The sequence below is a fragment of the Haliaeetus albicilla genome, chromosome 6, assembly GCF_947461875.1.
Source record: "Haliaeetus albicilla chromosome 6, bHalAlb1.1, whole genome shotgun sequence".
Taxonomy (NCBI): domain Eukaryota; kingdom Metazoa; phylum Chordata; class Aves; order Accipitriformes; family Accipitridae; genus Haliaeetus; species Haliaeetus albicilla.
Window position 1 is genome coordinate 35,350,876 of NC_091488.1, and position 21,817 is coordinate 35,372,692.

The 21,817-nt window shown below is 39.7% G+C and overlaps 1 protein-coding gene across 1 annotated transcript; it reads right to left on the reverse strand.

Annotated features, from left to right (window-relative positions):
• Positions 1–521: 521 nt before the first annotated feature.
• TMPRSS7 (transmembrane serine protease 7) lies at positions 522–21,549 on the reverse strand. The gene is made up of 13 exons (XM_069785532.1): positions 21,516–21,549; positions 19,026–19,254; positions 17,520–17,650; positions 15,575–15,687; positions 13,817–13,923; positions 9,602–9,738; positions 8,357–8,464; positions 7,596–7,706; positions 6,326–6,442; positions 4,651–4,828; positions 4,203–4,471; positions 3,044–3,180; positions 522–763 (listed from the first exon to the last, which is right to left on the reverse strand). Exons 2-13 carry the CDS (start codon positions 19,241–19,243, stop codon positions 593–595), a joined length of 1,797 nt encoding a protein of 598 aa, XP_069641633.1. The 5' UTR covers positions 19,244–19,254; positions 21,516–21,549; the 3' UTR covers positions 522–592.
• Positions 21,550–21,817: the final 268 nt, after the last annotated feature.

A 21,817-nucleotide genomic window follows, 5' to 3' on the forward strand; every position in this document is an offset into this window, starting at 1 on the left:
AGTTGGAGAAGGAATACGACTAATGCTTTGTTCCATGCTTAACTGCAGAACTGATCTCCAGAAATGAGGGCCCTATGGATTTGAGAGGATTGAGTTCACTTTTTGCAATCCCTCCTCTTCCTCTCTCTGTCAGCTGTTCTTGGTGAAGGAGGTAGGGAGTAGTATTTGCAAGAGTACTAACAGTTAATTGCTACTTCACAGTTACTACTGTATTGGGCCATACATGTCTCAGAGGAGATGACCGAGTAAGACTTAAGCTCTGTCTGTAGGTGGTCAACTGTATCTTCAGCTTCCTGACAGCTGATTGCACACGCACTTAGCTGGTGCCTGGAAAATGAACACAAAGTGCCAGAAGTTTATTATCGCACCTCCTCCTGTGTTTCCAGACGTCTGCACAGAACAACCACCACAAAGAACAGTCTCTTCCTCTTTCACTAAGGTTTGAAAGAAGAGTATTTGTTACTTCCATACATGTACTCCAGAATCAGCAGGAAGACATACAAAGAAATTCCACCACAGAACAGTTTTACCAAATAAGATTTTTAATTAAGAAATCCAGGACATGTTTCATTTCAGGAAAACAGTTTTCAGGTTACAAGACTGAAGGCACATATTTGTGAATCCATGGTGCAAAATTTGACACTCTTGTGTAGACACCTGGGAAATTTGGTCTTCCACATCCATAACCCCAGCTAACAATGCCAGTCAAAAACCATTTTCCACCTCCATTGTTTTGACATGACAATGGTCCACCGGAATCACCCTAAAAAGAATATATGAGTTGTATGTGTTTACAATACAGATTATGAAAACTGGGACAAAATTCCACAGGAGATATTTTGCCTGAGTAATTCCAAAAGTGATTATATTTTCCTATTCACATAGTTCAAACCATCAGATAGTCAACAGGCATTTTTTTCTTGAAGTAGATGGGATTACACAGTTGTACCAAAGTTTGCTCTTCCACAGGAAAGAGGGCTAGCTCTCAATCTTTAAAGACACTAATAAAGATATTACTTTTAATGGACTAGATCTGAAATTCACATTTTGTTTCCTAGCCTCAAACTTACAGCTAAACCCCAAATCTGCTACTTAATACGTATGTTCATTTATAGGTTACAAACCTAAGGACTCCAAAAAATAGTAAGCTTTTTAAAAAAAAAAAAAAAAAATCAAAAATAAAATAAATGTAATAAATTAAATACAATATTTAATAGTGATATAACTTCTTTCAAATTAAAGATAAATGGAAACAGATTGAATCCCTCAACTGATTTGCTGATTTGTTTTGGGGTTTTTTGTTTGGTGTTGTTTTGGTTTTTTTTGGGGGGGGGGGTTTGTTTGTTTGTTTGTTTGTTTTTTAAAGAAGGAAAAAAACTAACGTTGTCATCTAGTAGATGTAATGTTTAGGAGCACATAATGTCTTTGTAATTAGAGCAGTTAAAATGAAGTCTGTTTAAGACTTCAAAGTTCTATACAGGATGGCATAATTCCATAATACAGGACAAAGCAAATAGTACTCTTCCTTTATCGGGTATTCTTCTAGAAATACATTGGCAGAGGTTCAGGGAAAAAAAAAGTGTCACCATTTGGGGAAAATTTCTTGGACAAAGCTTACACTTTCCTGTAAGACTCTGCTGTACACACAACATCTCTGAAAAAGACAGCTAGTAGCAATTCAATCTTTACCAAAACATTGGATGCAATAAAGAACTTCCAAAAGGAAAAGGTGAGTTTGTAAAATTTAAATATTTTGCAAGAGAAGTGCCTTCCTTATAGGCATTTATTTTGTTAGATATAGCAAAGCATTTTGCTTTAACTTTATACGATGTTAGGATATGCAGGTTGGAAGGGATGTCAGGAGATGATCTAGCAAAGCCACCTGCTGCTCAAAGTAGAATTATCCTGAATTGCCTCACAAACCTGTTAAAGACTTATCTTGCAAGGTAATTTTTTCCTTCCTTGACAATTAAGATTTTGCATTTAGAGAGTCAAATTTTCAAGTTTTTTCTTTAATTCCTGGGACAAAAGAAAAGTGGAACACCAAAATTTTTCAAAACACAGAAATCCCACATTTTGGTCAGCTCCAGCAATTGCCAGACATAGTCACAAATCATTTGCCCTTACAGAAATGCAGCCAAAAGACCTGTAGATTGTTTTTCCTTGCCCATATCTTGAGTGGCCATACAGATAACTGCAGAAACAAATTCTCCAGTTAGTGAAAATGGTCGTTAATGTCAATGATCTCGCTAATCTCTAAAAAGCAGCTGGTACATTATACTCCCTCAGAAAGCCCTCAGACATTCCTTGCCCTGAGAGCCATTGTGGTGTCTCTCACTTTTCTGTAGACCAGTGAATGCTAGAACATCTTGGACATTCCAGATCATCTCCATCATAAAAAAATTAGTAATTTTACTATTATTTTAGCAGTAAATTTACTACTATTTTAGCAGTAAATATATATGTTTTATATAAGTTCTATATAATTTAATATAGTATATATTATATATCATCTATAATATAAACTATGACATATTAAATATATATAGTGTGTATGTACATAGCTTTACTACTATATACTAGAAGTAAATTCCGAACTTCATGTTTATCTTTTAGCATTTCCAAATCAGAAATATTATACATTTGAAAAATTGTGCCTAGTTGTCTGCATCTCATCAGATAGCCCTATAGTTCCAGGTTGGCAGGGAGGGATCCTGAAAAGAGACAAGCTAGTTTCTCAGTTTTTTCTTTGAACTGAGACACTGTTGTGCCAAAAATCGCCTGGCTTCAACTTGTTATTGGGACTTGCATACTGACTGACCCTCGGCCTGCAACTGAAACTTAGTGATGTTACTCATGCACATAAAGCAGCAAAACTGTGAAAACACCCAGATGACTGACCCAGATAGAGAACTCTTACACTGCTGTTTTTCAGAACTGAAATGTATGGACCACAAAGCGGTCTGCCGGTCAATTCTTACATCTCATCGTGCAACAATGAAAGACAAGATAAACTCTATGCAAAGTGTGCCAAGATACATACTTTGCACCCATCTCTTTTCCCAGACATTAGTCCAGCACAAAACATCCTAGCTGTGATAATCCCATATGTGGAATGACATAATGTTTGGTCAATAATTTCTACCTCTGCTTTCTGAAGAATTGCTGAACCTTCATCATCTGGAAAACAAATTGAAAGAAGGATAATTCAACAGAGCTTGGCATTTTACTCATCTATTGAAATACAAAACAAGAAGTTTTCAGAAAATATCCACAGATACTTTTAGCCTCCAAGGTATTCCAGGTTCCAGACAACTAACCGCAATAATGCAGACAGCCTCTTCTAAGTATTGGGCATTCGTGTAATGTGGTCTTGGTCCTTCGGCCACACCAAATAAAATGGCATAATCACTAGGGCTGGCCAAAAGCTTTTTCTAATGCCTTTTGCAAAATGTCTCAAGACTTCTTAATCTGTTCTCTTTTTATTTTTAAAATGAAACAAGATTTTACAAAGGTATTTGTAAAATAGACAAGACAGATTTGCAATTAAGGCAGTACCTCTGAAGGCGTGTGATCCAAAATTAAGATTATGAGTCAGAGTTACGGAAAGCAAATTGCTCTTTTGGCAGCAAAAAGAACTTGGACCTATCTCAAAATTTGGTCCTCTCCGTCTGAAAGGGGCAGCCCACCGTTGCAGGGGCGACCATTTTGTCAATGGGGCGGCCATTTTGTGAAGCCGCACTCCGAGGACAGAGCTGGCACCTCGCAGCCGGGGTGGGCCCTGCAGGGCTGTTCAGCCTGCAGAGGCTGACGGCAGGAGGAAGGAGACGTAGCAGTTTCACCTCCCTGCGGCAAGCAGCAGAGGGTCCATTTGGGCATGCTAACATACCTCCAAGAGTAACAAAGGGGAAAAACAATACCGTGTTATTTCGGAGTGAGTGTAGCTCCCCTGGAGGTCTTAGCTAACAACACGAGCACACAGGACTTCGAGACCCACAGGACCAGCAGCCAATTTTCCTGAGCCTATGAGGGTATGTGCATGCAGGAACCTACTTCCATAGGACAGTAAATTCAAAACATCATCATTTTCTGCACACCTCAGCCATGCAAGAAGAGCAGGTGTCCTGCACACCCACCCACAGCTGTGAAGGCTGCTGTTCGCCTGGGAACAAAATTAGCTCAACCGAAGCTATAAAACTCACCTGCTTCCTGCTTTTGGCCCCAACCTGTTATCCAGCACTTGTCACCGCTGCGGATTTTGTGCGAGAAGGGAGGCATGCAGATCGGCTGGATGACATGGCTCATTGTGTCCGGCCACGGCTTGCTCAGCTGCAGCAGCGCGATGTCGTAGTCGTAGTTCCTGCTGTTGTAGTATTCGTGGACTATGATCCGTCTCACCGCAGACACAAACTTTGCACGGCCTTGCGTTTGCATCCCCAGGTGAGCGCGCCACGCTCTGGGGTCAGCCAGCCTGGTTGGGAGCAAACAAACAAGACATCTCTTAAAAACGTACCCCAAAATGCCTGCCAACAGTGGGGCAGGCGAAAGAGGAGGACACGTCCCACCTCAGTGCCGTTCAAACTCTGGAAGCTAAAGGCGTCTGGGGACGCTGGCCATGTTTGGGACGGAGTTAGGGGGGAGACTGCTTACTTGCTCCCTTGAAAGCAGTGAGCTGCAGACACAAGCCATTCTTTTGATATCACTGAAGCCCCACAGTAAGCAGCTCCCACAAAATGGAGGCTGACCTGCCAGGGCCATTCACCGTCCTCAGTGTTCGTACCGCCTACGATCCGAGAGATGGGATTGCTGCTCTTGCTGCTGCCACAACCTGCAAGGAATATTTCAGGTTATAATCCCCATCCCCAGTGCTTTCCTTTAATGGGAGTCCTTCCCACATAGGGCATGAAAGAATCTTGCACTTTGAAGTGTTTTGAAATCTATTTCCTTGCCCTGCTCTAATCAGAAAATTTCTCTATTTGGCTACTGTATTCCTGAAACAAGAGGTGATTCCATAAGAAAAGGCACTGGCCTGGGAAATACATTAAGTTTCTTTTCTAGCTCTGCTGCAGAAATTGGCCTCTAAATATTTCTTGTGTCAGAAGTGTCAGAGGAGCCATTGATTTAATAAGCATCAAAATGAATATATAAAAACAGACAATCCCTCATCTCTTTTTAATACTGTCAGCCCTGAACTGAAAGGAATCCATCAGGAAGTAAGGAAGATCAGCATCATCAGGACACTTATTTCTTGCCAAAAAAATGGGAACGATACCAGAAAAGTGTTTATAGTAGCAGCCACATATGTGGACTTTGGTCAGTTATTATTTCAGAAACCTGGCGGTCCAATTATTAATTTGCATGGAAACAACTGAAAGTCTGAAAATGTTGTATATTACTAACTCACAGGTGAAGAATTCATGTCTCAGCACAAAAAGCTGCACGCTGTAATTTGAAGAGCAAGGAAGAAAGACCCTTCTGTAGGGCCTTGTGCCCATCATGCACATAAAGCCTCTGCTCAGGAGTTTTAGTCCCACACTCCCACACGCAGGTGTTATGCTTCTGGGCACTTTCCAGCACTCAGCCAAAGAGTCAAAAGCAGCATTAATGTTTCCAAACACAAGTAGGCATATGGGTAGTCATTTAAGATGTCCTACTGGATCCAAGGCAGGTGCTGGCAGATTTGACATACAGGTAACATACCAGAAACAGCTGAGGGCTGGACAAAAATACCTGAGAACATTCAGTTTAAGCAACTAATCCTAACCCTACTGCAGTAACCATCACCTGTTCACTACAGCAAAACAAACTGAAAAGCTTGTACAGAGGTTACTTTAGGGAGATTAGAGATGAGAACCTAGCTTGGTACTATGAAATACTGGGGTCTTCACCATCCAGAAGAGAAGTCAAAAGTTTGTGTCTTTTATCTCATTGCAGCTGTGTCACTCCTGAAATCCAAATACAGTCTGACTCCAACAGAAGTACCTGACACTGCTGCAGGCAACAAAAATGCTGCCTTACCAGCAAGCCAAGTTCACTCTGCAATTAACCCTGCTTCCCTGCTCTTTAACATAGCTACAATAAGCATTACAGCTGACTAAGACCCCCCCATGACAGTAAACTTGCCCTCCCACAAGAAATTAGGAAATTCTGCAACCAGACCTGAAGTAAAGTGATAGTGGATCATTACCCCACTATCACTGAAAGTATACAATAAAAATCAATACCTGCTGCCTGAGTTGTACCCACTCCAAAAAGGAAGAAATAAAGGGCTTTATTGTGTAAAAAGTTCAAAGTTCAAAAAGATGAACATTTGAGAGGGACTTACTGCAGCTGCTTTCATCACTTCCATCAATACAGTCCACAGTCCCATCACACTTTGCGTTTTGTTTCCTAATGCAAATGTTATTCCTGCACTTAAATGTGTGGTTGGTGCAAGGAATACCTGAAATAGTTGTGGAGGGGAGAGGAAAAGAAAAAAAAAAAAAAAAAAAAGACTATTGGCTCAGCTTAACACATGAAGATATGCCTGCACAGATGAAAGATTCATACATGTATTAATAGATAGGAGCGAACATAGCAAAAGAGCATGTTGGCTGGAATGGCTTAAACCAATCTCCAAGTAGAATAAACTATTCAAGTAGGACTGCATCTGTACTAAGGCTTGCATCAAGTTGGCTGAGTGTGAACAAAGATTTCCTCCCATCCTTTCCCATAGCACTAATGAACATGGATATAGTAGCAAAAACTTTGCTGTAAAGCAAGTGCTAGGCTAGAAAGAGAAAACATCCAGTACTCTGGAAAAAAGCCCTCCTTTATATTTCAGTATTAAATATGAACTGAAAGATCATACTGAAAGCAGTCTTACTAATTGTATTCAGTTAAACTGCAACCCCCAACCTTGGCATTTTCCTATTTCCCTGTAGCTCACAACAAATGAGGCCACTCAAACCCAATCTTTTTTTTTTTTTGTCAACACACAGAAGTATCCTGTAACCATTTACCCAGACTGTTTAGTCAAGCAGGTCAAAACCCATAACTTTTCTTTTTAAAAGTTACTTGTAGCACTTCCTAGTTGTGCTCCCTTTCATATGTCATGATGTCCATTTATTCTAAAATGTTAAAGAAATGGCTAACTCAAAACTTTCATGTGCCTAACGCTAAATTTATAGCTTCATTAGCATTTCAAACACATTAACCTTATAATCCTGAAAACTGCTCCAGAGAAACTATCATTTTTATAGTTATTTTACAGATGGTAAAAGAGATCCAGGAAATAATTTGCACAGATTATGCTTTAAAGAGATAAAATCCGGGATTCAGGCTTTAAATCCCTAGATCCCCAATCCTGCACCCAGAGTACTTAATTCTTCTGCCAGTATTTTGCTAAAACAGATGTTCATGAGCTCATTAAAAAGAAACAGTTTTAAATCAGTAATGACTGCTTTATAAGCATGTCAGAAAACTGAACAGAATTGTATAGCCTGAGTTAGATTTGATAGTGCCTCTTAACTCTTTGAATACAGCATCCAGTATTCAAGTCAGGATTGGATAGATGATAGAAGAGCGAAAAAAATTAATCAAGAGAGTAGCCTTACTGTGGGTGCAGTTCTGCTCATCTTTTCCATTCTCACAATCACTTACTCCATTGCAGGCAAGCAGGTTATCCTGTATTGTGAAGCTGGAGTTACAGTTCCACTCAGGGACATCTTTAAAAACATAAGTCAAATCAGCTACCGAAGTGTGCTTGTAATGCTAACACTACCCTTCTGACTATGCCCAGGTACCACTTTTATACCTTCACTGCACAATACAAGGATGAGTAAGAGTGCCACATTATGCATGGAGAAAATAAAGCACAAAGGAGTTCAGTGACCTATCCCAGTTCACAAATTGCCCCAAGTGAAATGGCCCAAGTTCTAATCCTCTTTCACCATGGACATTTATTATCACTCTCACCTACTCTATTCACCCCAATTTGTCATTCCCCCATGAAAATAAAATAACTCCTCTCAGAATAGAGCAAAACTTTATAATTACCAGCATTTATCACATGAGGAAAAACTAAAATATAGCCTATTATGGCTATTTTTGCACATCTAACTTTCTTCCTCCTGCTTTCCAGTGCCATACCTTCTTCATCCCCAGTTTTTCCCCTTGCTAATTAAATTTAATTAATTAAATTGAATTGAGCACTCAAGACACTGACTGATGGTCTGTACCTTGACATATAAAGGAAGCTGGAAACTTCGCTCCCCCCCCCCCAAAAAAAATTTCATGTTGTTTCAGCTGCCTTCTGAGACTAGAGAATACATTCATTGGGTTTTCCAGTCAAGATCTCTAGTAAGTGTATACAAACCACAAAAGAGCTCATCGCTTTCATCAAAGCAGTTGTTTATCCCATCACAGCGCTGCATCTGCTGGATGCATAAGCCAGTAGAACACTTGAAGTGTCCAGGTGGACATGCTGGAGGTAAAAAAAAAAACCAACAAAAAAACAACAAAAAACAACCCACACAACTTAAAAGTTTCTTTTTCCCAAATATTGCCAGCTCATTTCAATTTACAGTCACTAAGCTGTTCCAAGGAATGATAAAGTTGATCTAAATTTAATAGTCTGTATGCATTACCAGCACTTAAATTGAGTTCAGACGTTGAAAACTGAGATTTAAAAAAAAGAAGAAAAAACATCTCCAATGTTCCAATTCAGCTGTTACTGCAATTTCTACTGCAGACTCCACACTAAGACTGGACCAAATCAGCCAGTGTTTTACAGTGCCACACAAGACAGCCATCTTCTTTTAAAGGACACTCTCACTTTCAATAACCAAATTTTGCAGCACTTTGCAACTTTGGTTAGTCACCTGTGTTGAGGTGACTTACGAATTACATAAATGTTTGCCTTTTAAAATAAAATCATGAAGTTACCATCTTTTTATATACTCCACATATATGTAATGCATAAAATTGCTCTAATGTGATGAGTAACTATGACTAGAAACCATTGCCTCTCTACTACTTTAACAACTTGAACGTATGAGATTAAAACAAGGGAAAAAGTATCGGTAAACTATTTCAGGACTTGAAAAGATTTGCAGTCAGTAGACTGTTTTATCAATTTTTTAAGAAGTTTTTCAGCTCAGATTTCTACTTGCACACCAAGTATTTAAATTGATAGAAATATTGGAATAAGCAGTTGTACATTTGGTACCCTCTGTTCATTACCTGGAAGCCTTTGTAGTAATAGAAACCTTGCAAACAAAACCTTGGAGTGAAAACAACCAGGAACAGCAGACTTCAATTGACTGCACCGTGGCCATAGCCACGCAGGAAGCTTTAGGGACCGTGCAGAAGAGAGCAGGCTGTGTGCGTACAGGAAACCAGAGCATGCTGCACATGCCCACAAACTTTAGCTGCATAGCCTTGACGAACTAGAAAAGGCTCTTTGTTTGCTAGTTACCTGACTTGGTAAGATTAGAAAAGAAACAAAAACCCAACAGAGAATTTCCTCCGTGAAGCCAATTAAGTCCTACCAGACCTGAAAAATGCTGCTTTGCAGGTCTGAAATACAAAGACGGGTTGAAAAAGATAAAATCCATCTTACGCTGGCTGATGTTATAGCTGCCATACTCCACCAGAAGTGGCTTCTCTGAGACCTTCGAACTGCACTGAAGCTCGATGTTGACAGCAGAACTTGCGATGTGGAAGACGGTTTGGTGATCAACATAGTAACCACAGTACCTAAAAGTGTTCATTGGAGTTCTAGAGCAGCCTTCAAGTCAAAATTGCCTTACATACAATTTAAATGTCAACATCACTGAAATTCAGCAATACAGTCAGCTGCCATACTTTAAGAACCAAATTCTGAAATGGTACACAGATTCCCCAAAATGCTAGTCATAATCCTTCATGACCACACACATGCAAGCAGAATGTTTTGCCAGAAAGTCTAGAGGAATGGACATGTAATGAAGAAATTCATCAAGACAAACATGGGTACTTTCGTCACCACTTCTGATATCTGTTTTCAAAAGATTTCGATTTTTGGGAAGACTTAAGTAAGTTTGGTGGGAGGGAAACCATCAGCACAGTGGAGAGCAAATTCAGCTGCTCTGATTTTGATGATTGCCCCTAAAGAAGAGTGCACAAAGGCATTGGGATAAAATTGGTCCAACTACTTTGGAGGCAGAGGGGAATAGATTTAAGGAAACTGAAATTATTTCTAAGTAGTCACCCAGCCTTCATCCACCTTTAGCATTCTGGAATTTTACCTTTGAAAGTCATGTCTTCAAATAACTAGTCTAGATTTAAAAAAAAAAAAAAAAATCCCTTGGGCGTGCTTCTACTTTAAGCTGTCATTTTGGCAAAGACCTTGGACTTCTGCCTAGGTGCCACTTAACTCAGAGAAACCTAAATGCTCCCTGATGCCAGCAAACACTTAATCCATCCATTGCTAATGCATTTCCATTGCCTCTTTCATCAAAGGTGCCAAAGATGTTGCAAATGGCATTTAGATGTTACTCTAGCTGGGGCGGGGTGGGGGGTGGGGGGGGCAACAAAGCAAAACAGAACCCCACAACCAAAACAAACTGCCAAAACCTCCACCAAAACACACCTGTCCCCAAACCACCACAAATCTTTAACAGGGAAAGGTTGCTGGATCGTGCTTTGAAAATTAGAGTTGGTTTTAAATGTAGCAAACCACTGAACATTGACAGTACAGGTTGCTCTAGAAGTAGAAATAAGGACCCTCTCCTCAGTTCCACTAAAATGCCCCCAAAATGTGGCACTTATGAGAAAAACATCTGGCTTTAAGACTCCTGTCAAGAAAAGTTCTTATCAGTCTAAGTAGATTTAAAAGCAGAAGCAGCTGTATTGATTCTTAGCACACTTGGCACACACCCTTGCTTGACCAGCAGTGTAAGGTCATACGCTGCAGTTAGAATGAAGAACATGAAAAGAGATTACTGTATTGTTAAATGGACTATTATCAAGAGGTAAGTATTTCCCTTATTTATCTTGGCAACACCAGGCATTGCACCAGGACTGCTCTTCATGTCAATGAATGCAGGGAAATTGGTCAGTGATTTCCCTGTGGATAGATGTGTCTGGATGTCCTGTGCACCCCACTGAAGCATGCCATAGGGAATGGCCTTGCTCATTCATATGTTTCCATATGTCCTTTGTTTCATCCTATGAAAATGAAACATCCTTTTAACAGACCTAGGAGATTCTGTTCCAGCAATGTGAAAAATAAATGAAGAAAACAATTTAAAAAATAAACTCCTCTTATACATCCTGGAAACAGCTAAAAAAAAAAAAGAATTAATTTACAGCTTTCTACTATAGTAAAGTTAACTGTCAAAAAAAAAAAAAAAAAAAAAAATCTATCAGGGCTAAGAGTGAAGACTTCCTGCTGCAGGAAGTCATCTTCTCACTCATTTTAGTGTCTCTGTCGATGTTCCCAAGCTAAAACAGCCTGCCAAGGTGAATAACAAAATGCCACCTAACCATCTGATTGCCTTCAGTTAGCCCACATACATTTTCTACGTTTCTCCTTCTGTCAGTGACTTAGACAACTTCCCTCCAACAAACCTTAGCACCATTTCAAAAAAAATTGCAGGCTGCATTAACCACTTCTCAGCCACATAAAACAACCTCACCTCTCCAGAAGTAGAGGAAGCTCCTGCCCATCTGTGGGAGAGCTGAGACAGCTACACCAAGGAAGCTCTCTCCTGTACAGAGCGAGAAACACCATATGCTTGTGGGATTTGTAAGACAGAGCTACAGATCCTTGGGAGCCTTCTACTGATGTTTTACTAGCTATTTCTCCACCACAAATGGAGGTTGCAAGGCACCATCTGTAATTCTGTGCCATTGCTATGGAAAGAAAATAATTAAGGGGATCCTGTCCCATATGTTGAAGCAGGGAGTAGGATACCTTTTCAGGGGATGAGTAGATACATGCGTCCTGTAGCAGAGACAATGGGATGTTGCACCAATGGCTTTAAGGAAAATAAAACACTGGCAGCCTCTTTGCTCACATAAACCTCTAACAGTCTGCTCACAGAGACCCATTGATATTTCTGCCTATGAGAATTTCAGCAAAAGCAGTTCATCAGCTGTGACTCCTATAACTAGGCAGAGGAGCATTTGCATGTCCACTGGAAGAAAGACGAGGGAGAACTGAATGGTTTTGTTCAGTGTCTCTGGTTAGATAAAGTTTTCCCTAGAGGTTTGAAGGAACATTATCTGCACCATTTCACGGTAGCAGTCTTTACTTATCAAGATCAGTCTTCTGAAGCTTCTTAACCCTTTTTACCTAAGATAGCAGAATATGCATGCTATAAGCTGCAATTGCAGGAACCTGAAAAGGTGGGTTTCCCCTCTGCCCCCATTTCATTAACCATTAAAATTTGGAGGAGGGGGAATCAAATATAAAAATGCTTCACGCTTTAAATCATACTTTTTCCATGGAAAGTACACATAGAACAGAAAGTCAGAGAGGATCAAAAGCCTTATTTTGGGTGAAAAAGGCACTTTAAAAAGAGAACTTGTCTTGGTCTACTTATATCAGCAGCAACTTGCAACAGAAACCAGGAGCATGTGTTCTTACGCAGTACTTCAAAAGTAACCCAGAGTGCATTTCTAAGGGTCATACTCTGACATTTGATTCTGTGGAATGTATAATTGGTAAGCTTGTTTAAAAGCTGCTCTTTCATATAGAGAGTCCTTACCATATGAACCCATCACCATTTTTTTCTCCAGATTTTGCCTTTATTTGATTCATACCTCAGCCATCCCTAATATCTCCGATCTTTCCAACTGTGTCATAAAAAGAACACAAAAAATCCCCACAAACACACCAAATGCTGTCTGTTTTGACTGGTGTTTTTGTGTGCCCGTCTAGTCCAGCAGTGAATTCCCATCAAGGCACAATTTTAGGAGCTTCAGACAAACTGAATTTTCTCTAAGTACAACATGGTATCAAAGAATATAGAAAGTTTTTTCTCCAGTCTGTAATTATTTCAGTTACACTCTTAAAGGCCTGACTGACTTTTCTCAGTTTCACTAGCAAGTTCAGAAATTCAGTTTCAAGTCTGATCTTACTGAGGTTTCCATTTGAACAGCTTTAAAAAAAAAAAATTAAAAAAAATTCCAACATCCTAAATCTAACCTTGCCTCATCATCCCGTGATCAAAAGATAACTTAAAAAACTGAGGAAAAAGTGGGTGGACTATGCATATGGGAAAGCAGCAGTATTTTAATAAAAAAGAAAAAAAGCAGCAATATTTTAATAAAAAACACTTAAGAAGTACAGTGGTACCTTTGCAGCCAATCTGTGTGGTTTCTCTTTCAAGACCCAGTGACCGGAATGCGGAAGCAGTTACTCTTCTGTTCCCAATAATCTCATTGTAATAGCTTTCACTGAGAAGTTAATTAGGTCCAGTGCCCTCATGAGCAATCATAGAATTAAGTTACACTTAAAAGGTTTTTAACAGACCTTGTTCAATGATCCCAGAAAACCCAGAATTATTTTAGGGTTCACAGGACATCTGCCTTCACCCAACTCTTCCCATTTCTTTCTCTCCAGAGAGTGCCAAAGGCTCTTGTTTTCATCTTTCTGGTACTTCTCAATTATATATATATATATATATAAAACAAAGATTCCGTTACATCATCAACCAAAGCGAAAGAATGGTAAAAGACACCAGTGAAGTATCTCTGTCTTCATGGAAACTCTCCGAGCGAGCTGCAGTAGTGATGGGAAGGTTTATTTCGGTAATGTTAGTTTAATAACCCATGCAAAAGTACTTACATGTGTTCATTAATTTTCCACCATCCTCGCTCACAGCCTTTAATATTCTTCTCACTGATGGTATAGTTATGAAACTTCAGAGCTATACCAAGGCTCTTCTGTGGAGTCTGTTGTGAGCAAGAAAGACAGTGCAAACAGTCATCTTTTTCCTTTTGTGGACATAGTACACCAAAGTCTTTAAACTTATCTCGGCAATTACGGTGCTTGGCAATGCCATGCTCTGGGAGCTGTGCTGACTTCACCAGCTCGACAGCCAGCACTTGAGGCACCTGCCAGCTATTCAGTCTTGAGTAAAAGCAAAGGTTGGCAAAGCCCCACCACAGCTGCAGGCTTTCTCCCCCTCTAGCCAACAGTCCTTTCGCCTTCAAAAAGCCACTGGCCATAAAAAGCAGCTTTTGTATCAAGATCAAAGCACTCAAACGCATCCAAATTTACTTGTGCGGGGACACACGGCCCCAGTGGATTTTTAGCTAAGACATTGCACTGAATACCTGTGTCACCTTTGTAATGTTAGGAGTTACTTCTACCACAATATTGTAGTCTTCTGCTAGCACCTGCTCAGCCAAGATTTCTTTAGCATTTTGCAAAAGATTTTTAAACCCAGCAGTACCATGAGGGTTCATAATTAGAGTTTCCTTTATCAAAAGGAACAGAACCTTTTTGCAAGACAAGGCAATGTTCCTTTAAAAACAAAGGCTGGTTCAGGACAAGAATCCAGAAATGGACATTTTTCTCCTCCTCTCTTACAGAAAACATGATATGGGAAATAAGGGAAGTTTCAGCATTGAACTACTGGGAAATTAAACTCTTTTGAGAAATAAGTCTTGGGGGTTGCCCATATTAAGTGTCCAGAAACTTTTCCCTCAGAAGTCCAGGGTGAATTGAAGACCTGAAGTTTAGCAAAAAAGTAATCGCCTTCGCTTTTTAGAAGAGGAAGAGGCTGTAGGTCATGACTAGCTGGACTCCATTCAGATTGGTGTGATTCAATGTGGGCAACCACTAGCTTCACCAGATATAAGCAGCATAAGCAGAAAGATTGGTAAACAGTGGACTGCATCGTATCCACTACCATATTCCTTAGAGAGGAAAACACTGAAGGGCAAACCATAAGTCAAAGATCATATTTTAACAGCATCAATAAGAAAACACTAGTGTCATCAGACAAGGCATGACAAAACTATTTTAAACCGATGTAAATTTTCAGTCATTTGCTTTCAGGAAAGTACCTGAACAGATGCAGAAAAAGGATACCAAGAAAAAAAACTGTCTGTGGGATTGTGCTGATAGGACAGACCATCTTAGAAGAAAAATTCAATTTATTAAGCATAACAAAATAGACTGAAAAGAGATATCAGAGCAGTGACTGTAATAACTAGGTTAGAGGAATCTTTTGTACATAATTTTTTTCCAATTTTTTGGGGGTGGGAAGAGGGGAATGAAAACCAGAAAAGTCTTACATTCTTTGCTGTGAAGTAATTCTGCAGGCTAAACATCTAAACTTACCTCAGCTCTTCAACTTTATAATAGGCCAGCTTAGGAACTATGTTCTCTTTGTTAGAAATAAGAGCACAGAAAAAAAAGAAAAAACCCAATACAAAAAACCTGAGCACAGCCAGCTATTCAGCTATATCATTTCTATAAACTGCCACATGTGTAAGGCTCCAGGTTACACCCTACACAGTTGTGTCTGCTATACTTACAGGCTCTGTGTGCCCAAAACATGCAACAGTGCCTAAGAGAGAAAGAGATTCATGTTACCTGGAAGTTCCATACACAAAGACATTTTGGAGGATAATAGCTTGGGTAATAGGGACTTGTGATTCTCCCTTCATAGCCAATCTTCTCTTTTGTCACTATTGCTTTTCCACACCCTAGAGGAAAAAAAGGAGGCAAAAGTTAGTAAACCTTAGCATGCTTCCAGCAAAGCTATTCAGTGGGCTAAGCATCCAAATTATCAGAAGTCTTCCACTGCACAACAGGGCAGCTTAGGAATTATATTTATCTGGGTTCATGTTGTAAAAAGATACCCTTCCCAATGATGCACATAGACAGACAAGGGATGTAAAAAAACTAGGAATGCTTGCTGGGCTCTGCAGGACCAGGAGAAAACATTGTGAAGTTTTATATTGGTTATTTCACTGAAGGCAGTTCTGCAAACAAGTCTCAGTGAACAGTGTTGCACATCAACACATCCACACTGCAGTAGTACATGAGGATCTCTAGTCTCAAAATGCAGCCAGTTAGAAGAGAAATGGACAATGTGCTAATCTAATCAGCCTCCTGGAAGCCAAAACTTTCTTTTATGACTGCTCAATGGATTTAGAGAATTCACTAAAAACAACACACGCACACAAAAGCCAACAAAGAAAACTGTCCTGGTTTCAGCTGGGATAGACTTAATTGTCTTTCTAGTAGCTGGTATGTTTTTGAGTTTGTGTTGAGAAGAAAGTTGATAACACACTGATGTTTTCAGGTGTTGCTAAGTAATGTTTAGTCTAAAGTCAAGAATTTTTCAGCTTCTGATGCCCAGCCAACAAGAAGGCTGGAAGGGCATGAGGAGTTAGAACAGGACAGCTGACCCAAACTGGCCAACGGGGTATTCCATACCATGTGACATCACATCTAGTATATAAACTGGGAGGAGTGGGGGCAGGGGGATCGCCGCTTAGGGACTAACCGGGTGTCAGTCAGTTGGTGGTGAGCAATTGCACTGTGCATCACTTGCATATTCCGATCCTTTTGTTATTACTATTGTCATTTTATTAGTGTTACTATTATCATTATTAGTTTCTAGTTTTCTGTTCTATTAAATTGTTCTTATCTCAACCCACGAGTTTTACTTTTTTTTTTTTCCTCTACCCCATCCCCCTGGGGGGGGGGGGGGGGGGCGTGAGTGAGCGGCTGCGTGGTGCTTAGTTGTTGGCTGAGGTTAAACCACGACAAAACTCCAACCCTGAATTTAAACCAGCAACCAAAAATAACAGCCCTGAATTTAAAGCTACTTACGACGGAGAATATCACATGCTTTTATGATGGTATTTTAATGTATAATTACTCTCAACATGGAAAGTATACAGCATCTTTCTGAGCAGCTTGAATTTCCTTGCATTGGATTGTGTTAGATTTTTCTCCTTGTGCTACTAGCGTGATGTCCCTTGTACTATTTGTGATTATGATCTAACCACTTCTTAAAGCTTAAAGCAATAAAAAACAGATAATGGACTTGACAGACAAACATAACTGACTCCTTTGTCTTAATGAGGCAGCAAGGACCGATAGAAAACGCAGACAAAGCTACTGAAGTTTTATTTTCTGAAAGTAGTTTTTAGTGCTGAACTCCTTTCACCTTTAACATCAGTGAGTCCCAAACCAGAAGAGAGGCCAGAGCAGTGCTACACCTGGAATAACAACTCCATCTACTGGCACATTGCAGTCCTGACCAGCTGGATTCAGTCAGTGCTGGTTTCAGCCTTCTACCTTCGTATTTCACTTAAGAACAGCTAATTCGCACAGATTAAATTACTCGAGAGGAAGGCAGACATCAGTAATGCAGAGGAGATGAAGGAAAGAGACAGGCACGTAGAAAAAAAAAGAAACTGAGATACAGGAGCCATTTGTCCGTACTCAGGAATATGACAGCCACTTTGGGGTCTTAGACAGAAACAATACAATAAACACATTGCCAAACACAGAACAAACCTACTTTCTTGTGTAATGACCTCAAAATAGCCATGGAATTCCTTCCATTCCTTTATTTGTGCTGCCTTAAACATTACCAGCATGAGATTATTCGTGGACACGAGTGATACCAATGAATTGGCTGGTTCACAAGCTCTGAGGGAGAAGAAAGGAGAGAACGTACGTAAGCAATCAGTAAAAACCAAAAAAACCCCCCAAAACCCAACACATTGCTCTCATTCTGTGCATAAGTTTTCCACTGGTGCAGAGCTTACCTATTTCAAAGCCTAGTAAAAGCTCTATGCTCTTAAACACAGGAGTACCTGTTACAAGGCCAGTTAGAAACAGTATTAGAAAGTCATTTCTTACAAAAAAAGAAAGAAATTGCAAAAATGAAGAGGAAGATGGTCAGCTCTAGGAGATAATACTGACTTTCAGCCTTCACTCCAAGCAAAAATAAATGAAGCCAATAGTAAAGAAAGGCTTGTAGAAAGAGAAAATTGATTTTATTAGACCAACAGATTTAGGTTGGAGACTGGGAAAGACAAGCAAGTTATTCTTCAAGTCAGAAATTAAGAACCTCAACCAATCAACTAGTCTCATAAAAAAATGTTACTTTCCATATGCATTACCTAGCAGATATCCTCAGTCCTCTACAAATACTAACAAGTAAGTCAACACCATCTGCTGTTTTATAGACAAGTCAGTGAGTGATTCAGATTACTAGAGGACAGCTCTCAAAGAGGACTGAAAAGCCAATGCTCTTTTTTGAGGCTTATACACACACTGACAGGCCAGAGAAAAGGATTTCAGTGGTCAAAACACTGAGCTCTTCGTCTACTCTATGGACATGCTGCCTTCACCTTTTGGTATGACAGAGACCTATGGAACTAGCTACCAGGAATTTCAAACAAAAAATCCCCAAACAAGCCTACTGGATCATTAAAAAAGAGGAAAAAAAATAGAAAATAATCTAAAAAAAAAAGTCCACATCCCTCAACCCATCAGAGCTTCAACTCTAGATTTTAACAACCCTCTAAGCTACTCAAATAGAGCAGCTAAAAAAAGCTCTGAACTGGTGAGTAGTGGTAAGTATCCAAAGAATCACAAGACTTAGTTTTAGAACTTCAGTCTTCGTATGAAGAGCACTAATCTTCATATGGAAGAAGAGTTTGCTTAGGGGAGGAAATTTTGACATTTTCTTTTAGTTAGCATCTGTTTCCTGATGAGAAACAGAAAATTCCACCCAGTAATGTGTGAACTTCTTATAGTTCTGCAGCTAAGTGAAGATGAACTGCAGTTGAAGAAGAAAGGAGGATTTAAAGAATATTTGTTTCTTTTATTAGCAAGATCAACTTTTCCATTCAAAAAAAAAAAAAAAGTGTTTTGCCAGGTGGTGTGTGCATAACTCATGAAAAGCAGAGCATTTTTAACAAAACAAACCCAAACCCACCAAAAACACAGTCGACAAATCTACAGGAGAAAAACCCAAATGATTGTCAATGAAATCTCAATGAAAATTTATACTCACCGGTACAGTATCTTATGTTTGATTGGCATCAGAGAGTCATAAATGGTTAGCGAGTCAGTGATGCAGTTGTCTGCTTCAATCTGAAGGGATACTATTGAAAGGCGAATAAGATGGCCCACTGATGCAATCAGCTTAAAATAGCAGATCGTTCCCCCTGAGGTAGCGTGGATATCCAGAGGAAAGCGTTCATGTAGGTGATCAGCATACAGATCATACATACAATTTGTTCCTGTGGAAATGTCACATTTTCAACACTGGACATTCACTACAAAACTGCTAAATCCTCTTGGGGGGGGGGGGGGGGGGGGGGAAATCCCAAACCAAAAAAACCCACCCCAGAACTCCACCTAGAAATAATTTTAAACTAAAGCAACATATGAAAGCATAGCTAAACGTGAAAACAAAGTAGTGTATTCCACTCTTTGTTTGCATCTTAGTTCCAAGTCTGTGGTCAAGGAAAAGTCTATTCATATAACTACAGAACATTGCAAACAGTGCTGTAAATAAGTCTTTGTAGGGTATCTGCACAAAAGCACCACCATTTTGTACAAGTATTCTCAGTTAAAGATCTGCGGAGGCCCCAGAGGATAAAGTACTTAAATAATTGTTCACTGGGAAACATGCGTCAAGGCAGAAATCAACTCCTCACCCCTACAGAGATTAGGAAATTTATACTAAATAAAAGAAAAACAAAATAAAAATCAAGCTACATTTTTTTATTACTCTGGGTGTTTTAGATCATTTTTCAAACATCAGGCTTCTCAATGTTTTGTTGTGAAATGAGCTGTAAGTGCTACCACTAAATTCAGATTCACCAATTCAGTCAGGTTGGAAGGGATGCTAGGACCTTTCTTGTTCAATGCCCTGCTCAAAGCAGGGTCAAAATTAATTCAGGCCAGGAGTTTGTCCTGTCAAGTCTTGAAAACTTCTGCAGCACTAGAAGTTACTGTTAGAAATGGAAGTACCAGGAAATGTAAGCAATATAGCCTAACCTACAAGCCACTTTTTTTTTTTCCAATTAAGCTGAAACAATTGTTGCTTTCAAGTCAAACATATTGAAGTCTTTATTTCAATTCAATGTTGCAGCTCCCATTCAGCAAATAGCTTAGGGATTTTTTTGTTTGGTCATATCTAAAACTCTTAACATAACTCTTTGAAAGGTGAGGAGGAGGAAAATGCAAACTAGGGTAATAAGATCCAAAGTAAATATTTGCATTAATTTCTGCCTATTAAAAAGGCAAGTCTCTGAAATAGTTACTATCATGGAACACCAATTAGAGCACTGTGAAAGTTCACTGTCGATTGTTGACTCAAAGTAAACGTTGGCCTTTTAACCAGCAGTTAATCAAGGCAGGAAGTGGCAGGCTTTGTCTGACTTCCACTTCTAATTTGCAGTCTTGAAACTAATGCTATGAATGTTCATGAACAATCTGTAAGGGTCACGTACCATTCAAGTGAATTACAGTTTTAACTATTTAAAGGTTTGGTTGAGCCATTGTTCTTCCCTCTTGTTCTTATCTCTTCCCAATAACATTCTTCTTTATAATAGTTATTTGTGCTTATTTACTTGCTTCTAACAAAGCCGGCTTTGATCATAATCTTTAGAATTATGCGACTGCAATAATTTCTACTAAGTAGTTAATAACGTGATGAGCTCACTGCTGGTGAGGAGCATGGTGCAGAGATTTTAGAGCTGGCTCTGGAACTAGAAGTAATGCAAGCATACCAGTTTGAAATCAAAGCTGAATACAGTTCTTCACCCAAGCAGGCCCTGCACAGCCACATACCATAGCAATGCCAGTCACTCGCAGTAGCTGAAACTCTACAAATCCCTTCTCCGACCCAATCTTCAATAAATCTGCACTCCAGTGCCGTACCTGAAATAATAACTAGGTGCGTCTTCATGCCAAAGTAACTCCATTGCTCTCAAAATACAACCAGGCGATGCACCTTCCTTCTACACCGCTGCATTAACACTTTCACTTCTGCACCATATTCTATGGTCCTGCGCAGATACACTCAAGATACCGCAACAAATATAAGACTTTCTCAACTCCTGTGGCAATCCATGTTGTTGTTCCCCTGCAACTTCATTGCAGACCAGCACTGTGCTTCTCAGATACTAGTTGCTACCTGTGGTTGACTACACTAAGTCTCTGAAAGACGCCTAGAATATGGCAGGTCATCCTTCTCCCTTTGTGTCAAAGATACCTTAAAAGTCCTAAAAAAGCCTTAATGTCAATATTTATTTCCTACCATGCCACTAGGTACACCTAAAAAATTTACCAGTCAGACTAAAGGCAGAGTGTTTCTGTATTTGTCGCACTCAAGACTCTTGGTCACTCTTACAGCAACTCAGGACATAAATGCCAAGGCTGAATTCAACCTTCTTAAATTAACACCGAACAGTATCTTTGAGTCTAAGACATGAACTAAAAGCTTTGTTCTCCACCTGTCCTCTGCCAGGAAGCTGCTAAAATGGTGAATTACCTGTTCCTGTTGTCGACCAATAATCTGACCGAAGACCTGCTACACAGAAAGACAGTTGTGTGAGTCTTCTCATTAACCCAAGATCCAGAATTCAGAGTTTAAATCAATCACACTTCTTTAATCATAACACTAAACATGCAGGACAAAACAGCTATCTCAACGAGGGAGGCTGCCCAAGCCCCCTTAATTCCTGCAAACTCTGCAAGCAGCTTTGGAAGTATCATGTTCCCAGACATCTTAGCACCTGAGGCAAGAAGAGACTGCATGTCAATTAAGCAGTCAAGTTTAACTGAAGGACTGAG

Coding starts and splice junctions, on each gene's coding strand:
- TMPRSS7 (XM_069785532.1), bottom strand. CDS start 19,243: ATGTATGATCTGTATGCTGATCACCTACATGAACGCTTTCCTCTGGAT. Junction 9,739..13,816: donor TGGAAAATTAATGAACACAT/GTAAGTACTTTT, acceptor GAACACTTTTAG/GTACTGTGGTTACTATGTTG. Junction 3,181..4,202: donor GGGCCAAAAGCAGGAAGCAG/GTGAGTTTTATA, acceptor TTTGTTTTCCAG/ATGATGAAGGTTCAGCAATT.